This window comes from Parasteatoda tepidariorum, chromosome 9 (assembly GCF_982258835.1).
Source record: "Parasteatoda tepidariorum strain Cologne lab strain chromosome 9, Ptep-v5.0, whole genome shotgun sequence".
Lineage (NCBI taxonomy): Eukaryota > Metazoa > Arthropoda > Arachnida > Araneae > Theridiidae > Parasteatoda > Parasteatoda tepidariorum.
This window is the reverse complement of record NC_141763.1, coordinates 18692531-18712047: the sequence shown is the minus strand read 5'-3', so window position 1 is coordinate 18712047 and position 19517 is coordinate 18692531. Positions and strand designations below refer to the sequence as shown.

General features: G+C 33.3%; 1 protein-coding gene across 1 annotated transcript; it reads left to right on the top strand.

Moving 5' to 3' along the window:
• Nucleotides 1–353: 353 nt before the first annotated feature.
• LOC147803363 (uncharacterized) lies at nucleotides 354–17808 on the top strand. The gene is made up of 3 exons (XM_087150980.1): nucleotides 354–491; nucleotides 15261–15471; nucleotides 16786–17808. The coding sequence occupies exons 2-3, from the start codon at nucleotides 15352–15354 to the stop codon at nucleotides 17431–17433; spliced, it is 768 nt and encodes a 255-aa protein (XP_087007106.1). The 5' UTR covers nucleotides 354–491; nucleotides 15261–15351; the 3' UTR covers nucleotides 17434–17808.
• Nucleotides 17809–19517: the final 1709 nt, after the last annotated feature.

Sequence of the window (19517 nt, the reverse complement as noted above, 5' to 3'; positions counted from 1 at the left end):
TATTAAGCAGCGGTGATGTTTTCTAACTCAGACAGCTGCCAAACTTAACAAATTATTTCTCACAAAGCGAGAAATTCTCGCAGCATCCTAAGTTATTGAAAAAAAAGGCCCTTTTTAGGGCCATTACATATATTACTTATTCAAGGCCCTTTTTAAGGCCATTGCATTTCTTACTAAATCAAATCCCGAATTAACCATGGAGGAAGACAACACTCCTAAATGGAATTATGATGACCTGCCACTCAACATCAGACTTTTATGCAACCCCATGGACGTCTGCGAGGCGGCAAAAATGGATGTCCGAGCTTTAAAAGATGAAAAATTCCATAACACGCACCAATCGAAATGGATCCGGAACTGGCAACTCCAACATTTTGAGAAACACATGAGATTTCAGAATGATAGAGAAAACTCAGGAATAGATGATATCGAAATGATGGAAATCAATACCAGACTGGCCAGAGCAAATGCCAAAGTAATCTACCTAGACGGTAAGTCTAAGTGTTATTACTGGTGCATGAAAAATTTTGACTCAATTTATAATCGTAACCATCCAAATTATATCAAACCAAATAGTGATAATGACAAAAATACTAATGTAATTAATGACTTTCCAATGTCCGACGACTCCGTCGATTATGAAACCTACGACTCATGCAATGACGAGGTCGCCCACAGCGGTGGCGAAATCAGCATGAGCATAGTAAAGAGTGCCATTGAGAGCGCTCAATACAAAGATAGCAATGACCTTGATGTAAATAATATTCTCGACATTCCGACTTCTTCCAACTATCCCCGCGGTAGCCAGGAGAACACTAATGTCAACAATTCCTGTAATCAAATAGAAAAAAATCCCAAGAAAACCAAATCCAAAAAATCTACAAAACGGAAGGCAGGGACTAAAGCCCCAACCCCAACAAAAAAAGCCATCTCAAGCTCCGACTCGGAAAACGAGATGGATATCACCACAACTTCAAAAAATAAAAAGCGCGAACTGAGCAGCGAACTTTCGGATAATGCTCATACCAAAAGCACAGCTGCCCAAAATAAATACCTAGAACACCGTGCCAAAGTATTACGAGAAACTAAAAAGGCCAAAAGGGTGAGGGACTTAATCCCCTCCCAAACCCCCTTAAATATCCCAAAAGATAAAATTGCCCCTATAATTATTAAAACAAACTCAAATATAAGAGCATTGTGTAACGCCATATATAAAATCATCAAAAAAGAAGATATACAATTTAAAGTGTCTGGGGAAGACATTAAGGCGTATGTAAACACAAGCGACCACCACCGGATACTGACCAAATTCTTAAATGATAATCAAATTGACTATGTAATTATCCCCCAATTTAACGAAAGGCCATTTAAAATAGTGGTAAAAGGCGTACCTATAAGTACCCCCTTGCAAGAGGTAGAGGAAGATATGACAAATCTAAATTTTACAGTAAAAAAGGTGAACCAAGGTCATCTGACCAGTCACCCCTTCCCATTTTCCAAATCCATCTGGATAAAACCGACAACATCGAGGAAGTTTACAACATCACAGAACTTTGCTGTGTGCAAGTGACTGTTGAACCACCATTCAGAGCCAGAGACAAACCCCAGCAGTGTTACAACTGCCAGGGGTGGAACCATAGTTCCAGCAATTGTCACGTCAAGACAAAATGTGTAAAATGCGCAGGATCACATGCAACAAAAGATTGCACTAAAAAATTCGAAGATCTTACTAAATGTGCCAATTGCGGTGGACCACACACCGCAAATTACTCAAAATGTCCAAAAGCCCCTAAAAAACTAAATAAGAAAGGTACCAAAAATGTGGAATCTCGAAATACCCCAAAAACCTTCATAGCAAAAAAGACAACTCCCGAACTTAGCTTTGCCAGAGCCGTTTCGAGCAATGGCAATAATAGCAAAGAAACTGGATCAAGGCCAGATGAAAGTAAAAATCTAAATTCAGAACAAAGCTCACATGCCCTTGACCAAATTTCAGAGCTTGTAAGATTTGTTAAAAATCTTGAAAAAATTTTCAGTCAGGATCTTAAGACGATCAATGACAATATTGAAACCACCGAAAATCCCCTAAATCAATTGTTCACCATAATGAACCAATTCTTCCGAAATAATAACCAAGGAATTAACTCAAACACCAATAATGCAACAAGCCACTAAAAACAATATCCTCATCTGCCACTGGAATGCCGGTGGATTAAGACCCAAAATTAATGATCTAAAAGTTTTTTGCCAGCAATATAACCCCGATATTATTCTACTTCAGGAAACCAAACTCAAACCCAATGAACCCATCAAAATTTGTAACTATGCCTTTTTTCATACCCCCCGGAGTAACTCCACAAGAGGCCAATATGGAGGCACAGGAATCTTAATAAAAACCCTTATCCCCCACCGACAAATATTCCTCCCCCCCCCTTAGATTTTGTGAAGCCACGGCAATTGAAATATGTATTAATAACGACAACTACCTACTGGTATCCATTTATATTAATCCCAAAGCTAACATAGCATTTACTTTAGACATTGAAAACATTTTAAGCATTAATCGTAATATCCTTATCGCGGGAGACTTTAATTGCAAACACAGAGCCTGGAATTGTCCAGTAGCAAATAAAAATGGTAAAAAATTACAAGATTTTATTGAAAAAGCAAAACTTGACCTTTCCTTTCCAGATACACCAACCAGATTCGGTTTAAATACAGCCAACACACTTGATTTTGCGATTCACAGAGGACTTAATTTCCAAGTCCAGTCCAAAACAATAAATGAGCTTTCCTCTGACCATAACCCAGTTCTCATTAACCTAGATCTCCAAATACCGCCCGATCATAAAAAACCAAAAGTCTTCACAGACTGGGATTCCTACGCCGATATCTTAACCAATGCCGAAATTAACTTTAACCCGATCCACTCTAAAGAAGATCTTGACGCGACAATAGAAAACCTTTCAGATACAATTAAAAAAGCCCATCAAAATTCAACCAAAGAAATTAAAAACGCTAAAAATTGCCTCATTCCTAAAAGTATACTTAATATCATTAAAAATAGAAACAGAGCCCGCAAAAAATGGCAAAGAACGAGGCACCCTGAAGACAAACACCTCCTTAAGGAACTAAATCACAGAGTCAAAACTGATATCAGTAATTTTCAACAAGAGAAATGGGAAGATTACATCAAAAATTTGAACCCAGAAGATGGCTCCATCTGGCGAGCAGTAAATAATTTCAAAAAAAAGAAAACCTTCTACCCCCCCCCTTAATTGACGATAAACAAAATAATAAAGTGATCTATTCCATCCAAAATAAAGTTAATCTTATGGCAGAAAGTCTAAAAAACCAACTCAGTAATAATAAAAAAGTCCCCCAAGAAACCCAATCCGCCGTTCAAAATTCCATCAATATCATTGATAACTCTCCCTTCGACCACCCACCAGATAATATCTTGCCGAACGATATTATAACTGCAATTAAAAAACTTAAAAATTAAAAATCCCCAGGCAAAGACTCCATCAATAATAAAATGCTTAAAAATTTACCTATTAAATTTATCTTCTATCTCACCCACATAATTAATGAAATCTTTAAACTCTGCTACTTTCCCGATAGTTGGAAGATAGCCGAAATAAGACCCCTCCCCAAACCTGGCAAAGACCACTCCAGAGCCGTAAATTACAGACCAATTAGTCTTCTATCTTCCCTTAGCAAAATTACCGAAGAAGCTATTCTAAACAAAATAAGATACCACTGCGATACCCATAACGTAATTACCCCCCAACAATTTGGTTTTCAACCTAAACTTTCCACTGTCCACCAACTTCTCAGAATTACCGAATTCATTCATGATGGCTTCTCGTACAAAAAACATACCGGAGCAACTTTTCTTGACCTAGAAAAGGCATTTGACAAAGTATGGATTGATGGCCTTATCCATAAATTATTCAAATTAAATTTCCCCGTACCCCTCATTAAACTCATCAGATCCTACTTAACAAATAGAAAATTTTTCGTAAAAATTAACAACTCCTCATCTGCAACCCATAATATCAGCAGTAAACTTGGCCCCGCCCTTTTTCTAATTTTCATCAACGATATCCCAAAGAATGATAAAGCAATACTAGCTCTGTTTGCAGATGACACAGCTATCCTAGCACAAGGCCATTGCAAAACCAATATAATCAACATCCTAAATGAATATCTCATTCAAATTAAAAAATGGTTCAATAATTGGAAACTCTCACTTAACATTGATAAAACCCAAGCAATCCTTTTTTCGAGAGGAACTTTTCCCATCCCAGCTCATATTTTAATCGAAAACACCGAAATCCCCTGGAAGGATAACATCACATATCTAGGCATGGATCTTGATAAACGGCTTACTTTTAAAAATCATGCGAACAATATCTCACAAAAATTTAAAAAAATTAGAGCAGTTCTATTTCCTTTCTTTAACAGGAAATCAAAATTAAGCCTTAAAAACAAACTCTTACTCTATAAAATGATCCTTCGTCCCATAGTTAGCTATGGATGCCCTATCTACGGTGGTGTTGCGAAATCCCACTTGAAAAAAATACAAACCCTCCAAAATACAACGTTAAGAAGCATCGCAAATGCACCGTGGTACTACAGAAATGAAAAAATCAGTCAAGACCTAAAAATCAAAAGCATTAATAACTACTTCCATAAACTAGCCACAAAATTTTTCAATAATTTGCCCCTTATTAATAACGTTGAAATCCAAAATCTCCCAATCTATGATTACTACCATCAATCCAATAAATATAGACCTAGAACTGTACTCAAAATAAACCCTTCCAACTAAATTATTTCATCATTTTTCACTTTTTATAAAACTTTCTTTTCTTCTTCTCTTATGAGTAGATTTATAAATCCAATTCTCGGATTTCCAAGCTGAAAGTTCAGAAAAGTCACCAGATGGAAGCACCTTACGGTTGCCCGATTAGTGTCACTTTTAGAAGATAGATGACGCCACGAGATGGCAAAAAATTCTGTAGAAACGAAGAAGTATTCACATTCCAATGAAGTTTTATTTACAAACTTTCAAAGCTTCTTGTTTTTGATGATAAAAATCAGCTGCAAATTAAAATATTTTCAGCTTTTGTTAGTTGAATATCCTATTATTGTCTTCTCAACGTAAAAATACTATACAATTTTGTAAATATCAAAATCCAATTTGTTCCTCTTGTAAATAAATAACCCACTTCATACTTATATATATTGTTAACATCATCACTGTTATGATCCCCCTGTAAAAAAGTGACCCCATTCATTTGCATTGTACATACTCATGTTATCATCATCAATTGTTCCCCCCTTGTAATATACTCCCCTTTATGTTTCAATAAACGGGTGAGCCTAAAAAAAATGTGTAAACCCTTTTCGGATGCATAGGAAAATTGACCCCTATCAATATGAATTCTAGAGATATCTCCATGACTTTCCACAGGCCAACAGGGCGATAGGATCTCGGAACTAATCCCCCCCCCTCCTTTTTTTTTTCTTTTTTTTTATCAACTTTTAGATCTTTCTTCAAGTTCTCTCTAAATCTACCCAGATTTATTTTCATCACTTCATGTAAAAATTTTTCCACCTGAAGAAATCTTATCTCATCAGGCACAACAACTTTTCTACTGGGGATAAACACATTTGTGTAGGTGCCCCAAAAAATTAATGTAGTTTCAGTTCCATCAATATTGATATGAAGCCTTATTATTTTCTGAATTTAAAATTTAAATTAATGTTATCAATTGCAGTTACTATTAATTTTTAACCTTTAACAACATATTACTACATTTTTTGCAATTAAAACCACAAATTTCTACCATATTGCAAAATATCACAAGACTATATTCGACTATAACTCACGCGAATAAAAATTTTATCTTATTTAAATTTTTCTTAATTAAGTTAAACCCGACGTGTGCCTCATTGTTTTGTGTTTCTAAATAGCAATAACCATTTATTTTTTAACTTTCATAAGAATACTTTCACCACATATTTAGTAATTTAAATAACAACTTTAAACCTTTCAGTAAAATGTCACACACAAAGCTCAAGCAGTTCACGTGCACATAAAAATTTTATGAATGAATATTTCTTAACTTTATTAGTCCTGATATAAGGCCTAATTGTTCTATATTTCTCAAATTCACCTTAATGAAAATAATTATTGCTATTATTTGCAATAACTATTTTTTACCAACAATTTCCATCATATTTCGATGGCTGTTGTTGGTTCATCATTAGTAAACATACCATGCTGATTTACCATCATAAGGGAAATACAACATATTCCATCATAATATGATGGTTATTGTAGGGCCAACATTAATATACGTAACTTGTTGGTTGACCATCATAAATATAAACCAACAATTTCCATCGTATTTTGATGGCTCTTGTTGGTCCATCAATAATAAACGTAACATGTTGGTTGACCATCATAAAGGGAATACAACATATTCCATCTTAGTATGATGGTTATTGTTGGGGCAACATTAACATACATAACATGTTGGTTGACCATCATAAATATAAACCAACAATTTCTATCATATTTTGATGGTGCTGTTGGTCCATCAATAGTAAACATACCATGTTGGTTGACCATCATAAAGGGAGTACAACATATTCCATCATAATATGATGGTTATAGTTGGGCCAACATTAATATACATAACTTGTTGGTAGACCATCATAAATGTAAACCAACAACTTCCATCATATTTTGATGACTGTTGTTGGTCCATCAATAGTAAACATACCATGTTGGTTGACCATCATAAAGGGAATACATATTCCATCATAATATGATGGTTACTGTTGGTCCATGAAAAATCCAACATTACTTGATGGTTTACCATCATAGCAATACAGCAACATTTTCCATCTTGCTATGTTGGAATTTGTTGGTCCATCAAAAACCAACAAACCATGATGGAAATTGTTGTATGATGGTGCCCATCAAAACATGTTGGACCATCAAGAATCTTGTTGAAACCAACATAAACCATCAAAATCCTTTGATGGTACCATCATAAATTTTGTCTTGGGTGCAGATTGACTCAATTTACTGCAGATTGACACAATTTACTGCAGATTGACTGCCAACCAGGCTGATAACTAGCTTAACATTCCAGTAAATTAATATTAGGCTATTGTCCACTATTGTGTGTGCAGGGGTGTGTTTCTTCAAGTAGCCTGATATATTCATGTCTACATTTTCTTCACTCAAAATGCAGCCAGGAGAATCAACAAGTCCAATACGGAGCAGATGTGACTGAGGAAGGTCGTGTCCAGTTGCACGTTACTCTCTGCATGACCATCTGCACTCTGGCAGCTTTCATTTAGTCATTGTGCACCAGTTTTAAAAATAGTAAGAAATTTAAACAAACAGATTTGTCACAATCCCCCTTAGGAAAATTTGCCATAGAGAAGCCTATGGTAATCTATGGCAACCTATGGCTACCATAGAAATTTGTATGGCAAGATACCATACTCCTATGGTTACCATAGAGATTTGTATGGCACAACCCCATAAGCCTATGGCTACTATAGAAATTTATATGGCAAGATACCATACGCCTATGGTTACCATAGAGATTTGTATGGCACAACCCCATAAGCCTATGGCTACCATAGGAATTTGTATGGCAGGATACCATAGGCCAATGGCAACCATAAAGATTTGTATGGCAGTATACCATAGAGAAAAGCTGATCTAGATCCCCACCAACGAAACAACAACTTCTATGGAGTCCTCAAAAACATCTTCTAAAATAAATAAATATCCATTTTTTCACCCCGAAGTTAATTAAATTCAACATGTAATCTCACAAAGCATTCCAGGTGAGTCTTTTCCGGCCTCCGGGTGGCCAATTTTCCCATTTTTGAGTGTTTGAAATCCGATGTTCCATTCTTTTAGGTTTAGAGTATCAGACCGCCATATTAACGTGTCATCCACTACAAGTGGAATCTTTCGCTAACTTTGGCGACTTATTTTAATATTTTTTCGATCTCATTCTTGGTCAAAAACACTTTATTGCAAACGCCTATGCGATTATACCATAGAGAAAAGCTGATCTAGATCCCCACCAACGAAACAACAACTTCTATGGAGTCCTCAAAAACATCTTCTAAAATAAATAAATATCCATTTTTTCACCCCGAAGTTAATTAAATTCAACATGTAATCTCACAAAGCATTCCAGGTGAGTCTTTTCCGGCCTCCGGGTGGCCAATTTTCCCATTTTTGAGTGTTTGAAATCCGATGTTCCATTCTTTTAGGTTTAGAGTATCAGACCGCCATATTAACGTGTCATCCACTACAAGTGGAATCTTTCGCTAACTTTGGCGACTTATTTTAATATTTTTTCGATCTCATTCTTGGTCAAAAACACTTTATTGCAAACGCCTATGCGATTATATCATTAAGTTTTTTATTTTCGGCGGTCTGGTACTTTTATTATCTGTATCTTTTTAAAATGTGTCGTGATTGGTTATAGGTTTTCGCTATGTTAAATTTTGCTATTTGTTAACGCTGACATTGTACACTTTAATTAATATCTTGCTGTTTATATTTTTATCTAAAATTTTTATATTTCTTTCTCCCAACTGTTTCTGATTAAACGACATCTTTCTTTTTATTTTATCCCCTCCCTCTGATTTTATATAAATGTTTAAAGTCACAAAGTCGCAACACTTTTCCATTATTAATGGTGTTCTATTTCCCATAGCAATTTGTAAACAATCTTCATGATGAAAAAAGCGCAGTTAAGTGCTTATGATCAACCCTTAGGAAAATTTGCCATAGGTTTGCCATAAAAAAATGCCATATGATATTCCTATGGGGTTTTGCCTATGGTAAAATTTTGCCATATGCGTATGGCAAAATTTTTCCATACATGTATAGCAAAATTTTGCCATAGGCAAAACCCCATAGGAATATCCTATGGCATTTTTATATGGCATATTTTTGCCATATATGTGTGGTAAACTTTTGCCATACGTATATGGCAAAAGTGTATGGCAAAATTTTACCATAGGGAAAACCCCATAGGAATATCCTATGGCATTTTTATATGCCATACGTATATGGCAAAAATTTACCATAGGCAAACCCCCATAGGAATATCCTATGGCATTTTTTATCTGGCAAATATTTGCCATACATGTATGGCAAAATTTTGCCATACGCATATGGCAAAATTTTACCATAGGCAAAACCCCATAGGAATATCCTATGGCATTTTTTTATATGGCAAATTTTTGCCATAAAACTAAGATGTGCCACATCTTATGAAGAAACATTTTTCCATAGGCTATGGTACACCTTTCCCATACAGCTATGGCAACATTTCTCGTTGATATTTTACCGTACATCAAAAAATAATTACTTACAAGAATCTTTCGCAATGGATATTAAAAATGCAAAACTTAATAATTGTAGAATAAATATATATACAGAAAGCTTTTTTTTTAATTTCTTTGATAAACTTCCCCTGTTTTACTTGCAGAATCCTTTCTGAATGCTGTTCTTATTCAAATAAATTTTGAACAGTTGGTACTAACCGTTGGAAAATGGGTCCGGTGGTCGGAGCGAGTGGGGGAAATATTGGTTATGTTGATTAGAAACAAAATATATTGAGTACAATCAACCAATATTTTTTAAAGCTGAAAAAAAACAAGAAAATAGAAAGTGGGTCTGGAGGTCGGAGCGAGTATAAAAAAAGTTAATTTGATTGATTGGTATCATAATTAATTAGATAAGCGTCAGATATTAGAGGAACCTAAAAGAAAGCGAACTAAAATAATGGTCCGATGGTCGGAGCGAGTATGAAAATTTTTTAAATTTTGATACGTGATACTAAGCTAACTCATAAAATTTATGTTGAGTTGTGTTAAGCACAGTTAAAAAAGAGAACGCAATATAGAAACATTGGTAAATACGAAACATGTTTAAGACATGATTAAAATTGGAAAAATTAATAATTGCTATTGACAAATTGACACTTGGTCAGGGATAGTAAATAAAAATTAATTGGATATAGGAAATCGCTATGACGAAAAAATTGTACACTTAAGGAAAGATTAAGTTGTTAAAAGCGTTTTTGGTAACAGCAGCAGATGATATGGCCAGGAACTGTCCCATTGATGATATTTTTTTTTTTTAATTTAAACGACTTAAAACTCCTCATGCACCACAAAGTATAGCATGAGGCTTACAGTTGTAAGTAAAAAACAAAAGGAGAAAAAATTTACAAATTTACATTAGAAACAAAATTCCGCAAGGCCGCAAGACTTTCAATACTTTTGACCAGTTCTGATAAGACAGGTGGCCAACTAATTGAAAGACGTCTCAAATCAGTCTTTAAATTCATTCAGGCACTCGCATAGAGACTACAGTGAAGAAGAATATGTTCAGCATCTTCATCAGCATCACCGCAAGCACAAATTCCACTGGTCTGCAGATGGAAACGAAATAAATATCTCTTAAAATTTTACTTGTAGCTAATTTGGACTTGTAGTGGCTGACACGTTAATATGGCGGTCTGATACTCTAAGCCTAAATCAATGGAACATTGGACTTCAAACACTCAAAAATGGAAAAATTGGCCACCCGGAGGCCGGAAAAGACTCACCAGGAATGCCTTGTGGGTTTACATGTTGAATTTAATTAACTTCGGGGTGAAATAATGGATATTTATCTCTTTTAGAAGATGTTTTTGAGGACTCCATAGAAGTTGTTGTTTCGTTGGTGGAGATCTAGATCAGCTTTTCTCTATGGTATACTGCCATACAAATCTTTAAGGTTACCATTGGCCTATGGTATACTGCCATACAAATTTCTGTGGTTGCCATAGGCCAATAGTGACGTGCCATACAAATCCTTATGGTTACCATTAGTCTATGGTATACTGCCATACAAATCTTTATGGTAGCCATAGGCTTTTAGGGTTTTGCCATACAAATCTCTATGGTAACCATAGGCGTATGGTATCTTGCCATATAAATTTCTATGGTAGCCATAGGCTTATGGGGTTGTGCCATACAAATCTCTATGGTAGCCATAGGCTTATGGTGTTGTGCCATACAAATCTCTATGGTAACCATAGGCGTATGGTATCTTGCCATACAAATTTCTATGGTAGCCATAGGTTGCCATAGATTACCATAGGCTTCTCTATGGCAAATTTTCCTAAGGGAAGCCAGGTCATGATTTCTTTAATAATTAAAATTTTTTAATTCTTTTAGCTTGTTCGGGGATAATTTCATTTTACTGCTGTCATATATCAATATCAAAATCAAGGTTTACATTCTCATTAGTTTTCGATTTTAATTCCACTTAGGTTCTTGCAATGTTTTTTTGCATTATCTTACATACGTTAGGGCTTTATATTTTTATTTTGTGTTTAATATTTGCTTGCCATTAAATTGTTTTTTTATCATGTCTCTGTGTTTTACTATCTTACAACTAATATTTCTTAAGTATCCACATATATTTGTACAATGTTCTGTTACATATTTATACATAGCTTAGGGTCATCACTTAACTAGATTTGCTGGATTACTGGTTGAAAATTATTTTGCTTCAACATCATCAACGGGACAGTCCCTGGCTAAATCATCTGCTGCTGTTACCAAAAGCAGCTTTTAACAATTTAATCTTTCCTTAAGTTTACAACTTTTTCGTCATAGCGATTCCCTATACCCAAATAACTTTTATTTACTATCCCTGACCAATTGTCAATAGCAATAATTAATTTTACCAATTTTAATCATGTCTTAGACATGTTTTGTATTTTCCAATGTTTCTATATTGCGTTCTCTTTTCTAACTGTGCTTAACACAATTATATATAAATTTTCTGAGTTTTTATATCCCTCACTAGTAGGGGATCAACTAATTTAGCCTGTTTTCCATTCTTAGCTTTTCATAGTCTAATACCATCTTTTTTTTATAGATAAAATTTTGTTCACATGCCACCACTGGTTGCATCGTTACAGATTCGGTTTTTGTCCCGTTTGGTCTATTTTAAACTAATTTCACTTCGACCAATAGCCCCACTCTTTATCTTTTGAGTTTTCATAGTATTTTATTGTTTTAGTAGTCTGTTTAATTTTAAGTTTAGTATCACATATCAAAATTTAAAAAATTTTCATACTCGCTCCGACAATTTTTTAAATTCGCTTTCTTTTAGGTTCTTCTAATGTCTGACGCTTATCTAACTAATTATGATCCCAATCAATCAAATTAACGTTTTTTATACTCGCTCCGACCTCCAGACCCACTTTCTATTTTCTTGTTTTTTACAGTTTTAACAAATATTGGTTGCCTGTACTCAATAAATTTTGTTCCTATTCAACATAACCAATATTTTCCCCACTCACTCCGACCACCGGGTCCATTTTCTAACGGTAAGTACTAACCGTTTAAAATTTATTTGAATAAGAACAGCATTCAGAAAGGATTCTGCATGTGAAACAGGGGAAGTTTATCAAAGAAATTTTAAAAAAAAAAAGCTTTCTGGATATATATTTATTCTACAATTATTAAGTTTTGCATTTTTAATATCCCTTGCGAAAGATTCTTGCAAGTAATTATTTTTTGATCTATGGTAAAATATCAACGAGAAATGTTGCCATATGCTGAATGGCAAAGGTGTACCATAGCCTATGGAAAAATATTTCGTCACAAACTGTAGCACATCTTAGTTTTATGGCAAAAATTTGCCATATAAAAAAATGCGATAAGATATTCCTATGGGGTTTTGCCTAAGGTAAAATTTTGCCATACAGTTTTGCCATATACGTATGGCAAAATTATGCCATACATGTATGGCAACAATTTGCCATAGAAAATGCCATTAAATATTCCTATGGGGTTTTGCCTATGGCAAAATTTTGCCATATACGTATGGCGAAATTTTGCCATATAAAAAAATGCCATAGGATATTCCTATGGGGTTTTGCCCATGGCAAAATTTTGCCATACATGTATGGCAAAAGTTTGCCATAGGATATTCCTATGGGGTTTTGCCTATGGTAAAATTTTGCCATACACTTTTGCCATATACGTATGGCAAAATTTTGCCATACATGTATGGCAAAAGTGTATGGCAAAATTTTACCATAGGCAAAACCCCATAGGAATATCCTATGGCACTTTTTATGGCAAACCTATGGCAAATTTTCCTACGGGCCCTGACAAAAAAATTAAATTTTGGTAACACCATTAATTAAAGAGGAGAGTCATCTTTTCAGGCTTTCGAAATTTGTTAACCTTTCTTCCATTTCAAATTTTTTTACATTTTTTAAATATTTTAAGGGCAAAAAAAAGTGAATTAACAAACAAAAGAAAAAGTTTTGAAGTTTCCATTTGTTTAGTTCAATGAAAAGACTTTTTGTTTTTCAAATGTTTGGACAATTTTTGCTGACACTTTTTTTTGCGAAACTGCCTGAATTATAAAGCAGGAAGAAATGTACTGAGTTGAGCTAAAGGAGCACACAGGGTGTGTTATAATCACCACCCTGAATATATATTTCTTCAATTATTGTTAAAAGTGAAATAGAAAAGAATATGTACTCATTATGGTTCGTAAATGAATTCATTGAGTAAGAAAATCACTACTGAAATTTAGGAACCTTTTGATTACAAGGAGAAAAAAAAGAGTTAAGGAGATGATTATTCGAAACACTTGGAACTTTTAAAGCAAACAGATTTTCATTTCTTTTTAGGCCAGCTATCATCCCTAAGAATTCAAAAGACGATAGAGTTTTTTTTATTTATTTATTTTTCCTTGCTTAACCATTATTGTAGGATTTTAAATAAATGCATTGTGGGGTCGTATCGAATTTCCCTGTTTAGTGAAACGTATTATTTATGGGTATTTAGAAACTATCGATTAAAAAAAACTTTGGTTTTCATTCAGTATTTTATAAGTAGAACTTCAACAATATAAACTTTTGACTGAATATTTCATTAATTGTTTTCTAACAATCAGATGCAGATCTTTAAGTTTTAACAATAAAAAATCTAATCAAGAGTTCAGTGTATAAAAAATTTCATTATTGCTTAACAATTAAAATACGATGTAAGTACATGTTTAATAAATTATATTCATTGTTGAAAATTTGCAAAAATACTTTGTAAAATCATTTTTGATCATTCTAACTTGTGCTTTCGTGATTGATTGTGCGCTTTAGAGTTCTTGCTAAACAGCAAATTTATTTGGGAAATTTTTTTCTGCGCTTTGAGAAAGAAGTTTTGAGAAATGGGTGATCATTTTGATGAAAATGATCATGATTTGGGTCAAGAAGAACCCATGCTCCCCGATTCATCCGGGCAGCGGTACCAACACAAAAGAGATGCCATGAAAATTTTAGAGGCTAATCACTTCGTTTGCATCGAAAAACTTGGGTCTGGCGCTTTTGGTGACGTATACAAAATGATGGACTTCTCTGGCCAAGAAGTTGCCGTCAAAGTTGTATCCCTTGAAGTCACTAAAAAAAGTGAAGTTGAAATTTGGCCAAAAATGCGTCACCCAAATATTATCCCCCTCTTGCAATATTTTAGCCTCAATGACCCGGATGTGGGTGTTTTTGTAATGCCCGTACACCGGGGCACTTTGAAAGATGCAGTCCAAAACGAGCACTTTTTGAATCAAACATTTGCCGTAGACTGCCTCAAATCATGGCTTCATGACACTCTTTGTGGCTTGGCTTATTTGCACTCTAACGAGGCATGTCACCTGGATTTAAAATCCGATAACATCTTGATCTCGCAAGATTATAGAGGTGTCATATCTGACTTCTCTTGTCTTGCACCTGCGACGAAGGCAATACCAAGGTGAGCCCTTTAACATTTGTTTAATATTGGTCAAAATGTATTGCCTAAAATGTATTTAAATTTTGAGATTAAATTATGATTCTATTCAGTTTTTTTAGTATTAGTAGATTATATTATTATTAAATTATTATTGTATTAATATAAAATAAATATATTATTATTTATTATATTATTTTATATTATCAAAAGTGCAGTGAATCAAAAATATAATATGTATTTCAATAATTGAACCGAAGTTTGTTAAAAATAAATTACCGAAGTATATATTGTTGAAATTTTTATTAGTTTCACTAATTAGTTTCAAATCATAGATTTGTCCTGGGTTACTTTTGTCTCTGGGTGAGGATTTTACGTAATAATTTAATATTGTTTTTCAGGGATGAACTTGGATTGCCGAGTGTGTATAGACCTCCAGAAGCTTGCCTGTCACTCGGGGGTGTGACAGAAGTTGATGGCAAGGCTTTTGACATGTGGGCGTATGGAGTTATGGTCTTGGAGCTGTTTACCAACAAAGCTCTGAGCAATGCCATAACCTGCGCCGGTAATTGGAACAGGGATATTTATCCTGTTCTGTTCAACATTCTTCAGGTGAATATTTATATATGTCTAGAACATTATTTAATTGTTCTTTAAGGTGGTAAATAATTATTTTTGGTAACTTAAGTAACATATTCTACACCAAATTTGTTAACAAAAATTTTTCTACGATAAATTAACACCCAAAATTGGCTCAAAGTATAAAATTATGATTTGATCAGTAATTCTAAAGATGATGGAAAAATTAAAAATTGAAAACATAATTAATAAAAATATTTTTTCAATAAAAACTAGTTTTTTTTAATTTTCTTTTGTTTAAAACATAAACTTAATTTTATGGTGAGTATATTCGTTAGTAGTGCGATAGTTTTATTCAATATTTGATATGAATGATCTAATGTTACAAATATCAAATGTTGCACAGTTATTTAGTTTTTGTGTAGATACAGTGTGCCACAAAAATTTAGATACGCTCAAAATTTATCGATACATTTCAAAATAATATATATTTTTCGACTTTAAATAATTACTGCAAATAAAATAAACAGGTATGAGAAGATTCAAAGTAAAATAATAGGTCAAAAATTAAATCCGACAAAAAAAGTTACAATTTTTGCACCAAAAGGCAAGGGAACTCCTGGATCAAACTAGCCTTCATGGAGGAATTTTGTTTCAACTAACCAGTATTTGCGTTACATGGAGAGGAAACATGGAGAGGTTACACGGAGAGGAATTTTGCCCCAAAAATTTAGACACAGAACTCGATAAATTAAAAAGTTTTAACATTCCCAGCTTTAATTATGAATCTTTGAGGTTATATTAAAATTTTCATCATAATACCCAAGTCAAGACAGAATTCGGAGGTTAACAACTGCAAATAAGTTTATTCCATGAATTTTATTTTAAATAAACCACTCAAATTGAGTTACATGCAAAATCTCACACCCTGGTAAGAATTACAAATCACAATTATGGGAAAGGCGTAATATAGAGAAGATAGGAAAATTCGAAAATCAGCTTCAAAGCACAATCATGCAACTAATGGCATCAAATTTCGACTGTTTTGATTACTTTGATAGAGATTTTCAAAATTCTTCATTTTTCATATATTTCCTACGTTTTTTAAAAGCTTTTTTACACCCAAATTCAAAAGTATGAAAAAAATAGGAATAAATACCGAATTTTTCAGATTTTTTTTTGATATTTTCGTAATAATGTTCTTTTTACTTATTCGCTTATTAAAGAAACGATTTAAAATGATTCTAAGATGCTCTTACGAAATTTCGCAGTCCAAATGTAATTTAAAAAAATTCTGTTTTATCGTTCGAAAATTCATTCATAATAAAATAAAATTGTATTTTTTAGGAGGATGTTTTCACGAGCTTAATGCTTGGAATGTTTTTCGAGACGGGCATTGCAAATGGGCAAATAAGACTTGCCTTAAATTTTATTCACATCTTTTTGATGCCCGATCGACGGAAGAGGTGGTGTGCCGGAAAGGCAATTGACCACTGCTTCTTTGAAAGTGGTGGCCAGATTGGAGCAGGGCCAGATCTAAAATGGCAAAATTTTGGTAGCGAGGAGAACCAAGTGATTAGCATAGATAGAAATCACGGTGTGAAACGAGTTGCTGACGTTAGCTTAAAGGCCCTGCAAGCAAAAAAAGCTAACACTCAGTGGAAACAACCACTTGAAAAAAACCAACTCATAGAATGTGAGAATTGTAAAGTGCTAAAACGCAAAAATGCAGCATTGGAACAGGAAGTTCTTGAGCTAAAAAAGTTTTTGGCAATCGATGAATTTGCAAAAAATAAGAAACCTGTTCCGAAAAAGAGGGTCATTTCTGGAAGCACTCAAACCTCAAATCGTCCACAAATAATAGCTATTCAGGAGGATTTGCGTGAGCACACCTCAAATAATAACAGCGCACTTCAGAAGGACACGTTCATGAGTTGGCTGCGGAAAAAAATAAATGCTTGCAAAAACAGAATACTTCGATTTCATTTCAATTAATTAGAATATCAACTGAATAACAGAATCGAAGCATATCTGGAAATAGCCTATAGATTTTCACACAATGTGTTCAGATATTCAAAGCAATAGAATGAAAGATTTAACAGGAGTGTGCTGTCAGGGAGAGAAATCTGTCTTAAAATTTGTCTAAGAAAGACTCTCCTCGTTAAAATGAAAAAAAAGTTTTAAGAACAATATATCACGTCATACGCAAAGGCTGCAGACAAATTGGTTTTGAAGGACTAAATGATTTTTATAATTGAAGTGCCGGAGTAACCTCATATCACAAGCTCTGTTGCAAAGAAAATATGATGTAGCAGATTTTGAATGAGAATGCTTGGGACTTAGTGGAAAACAAACATTGAAACAAAGAAATTGAAATGAGAAAAAGTAACTAAATGAGAATGTATGGGACTGTGTAGTACTACTTCAGTAGACATGTTCTATATACAGTAGACTATCAATTGTGATAGGATATCAGATTCAGAAATCAGATTCAGAAATTTATTCAATGGAGGCGATTGTATGCTTCAAGATGCTTGATTCTCTATAGATAACTTAGCAGAGGTTAAAAAAAGAATGTTTGAGAGACTTAATAGAAGAAAATCTTTGGTCTTCAGCAAGCCAATAATAATAATAAAAAAAGGCTAAAAAAAAAAAGAAAAAAAAGAGCTAAAAGGTAAAAACAAAAAAAAAGAGCTAAAAATAAAAACAAAAAAATACCTTTTTTCATCAAACTCTGCAATGAGTAAAAAAAAATTGAAACAAAGCTAAAGCAAAAAAAAATTGAAACAAAGCTGAAGCAAAAAAAAAATTGAAACAAAGCTAAAGCAAAAAAAATAATAAATATATAAATAAAATTTAAAAAAATATCAAATGAGAATTGTTCTTTTGCCTTTACCAGACCATATATTGAGCAAAAAAAAAAGCTAAAAGATACTAAAATAAAGAAAAAATGACTTTTTTTCTCCAGCAGACTATGTATTATGTAAAAAAAAAAAAAAAAAAAAAAAAACTGAAGCAAAAATAAATAAATAAATAAATAAAATAAAAAAAAATGCCAAATGAGAATTGTTCTTTACCCTTTAGCAGACTATATATTGTGCAAAAATGACCTAATGAGAATGTATGAGACTATGTATATAGATAAAAGAAACATTGGTCTTCAGTAGACGTGCTCTATGTTCAACGAACAATCCTATGTGTTCAGTACTCAGGAACGAAAATCCTACCCAATGCATGACAGTCTTTACAGAAATTTGTGCTGATTGTTGATGTTTCCAAATAATTTGATCCTTATCATAAAGCAAAAATGACCTAGCAGAGGTTGAAAGAGAATATGTGGGACTTGGCAGAAAACAAACACTGGCCTTTTCTAGAAATGTTCTATATCCAACAGACTGTAAAGTGTGTTCAGTAATTATGGAAGAAAATTCAGAATGTAGGAGATGAATATCCTTAACGGAAGTATGGCGCATCTCTACACATGATTGGCCAAATAGGCATCCTTACAGACAGACGTTACAATTAGTGCTTAAACTTTAATGGAAGAAGAAACACATTGTATCTAACATTATGTTCTGCGAAATGTCTTATAATTAGTTAAAAAAAAAGCGTAAAGCAATTTCAAATATTAGTACAATCATTCATGTAAAAAAAAATTAAAGTTAGAAATAAAAAAAACCAACCTAAATTGATGTGTCTAGAGTAGTTTTTTTTAATAAAACCAATTTTCATTATTGCAATTCATATCTAGTGTTGAAATACCTTCAAACTATCATATTTAATATTTAATTTTTTACAGGATGGTTAATTTTGTACGTATTAAAAAGCCTACAAAAACCTATAAAAAAATCTTCACAAAGTGAAATTGGCACAAGCTTTTCTTAAATCGAAAAAACCTTTATAACACCTGCCGCTTAGGCTCAGGTAGAAAAGACTTTAAAAAAAGTTCATAATTTATAATTATTATTAGATTTCTTTATAAAAGCTGCAGTTTTTGTAAAGATAAATCATAAATTTTGTAAAGAATTTCTTTAAAGTTTAAAAAACTTTTTTCAAAGTTGCAGTTTTTATGTAAGTTT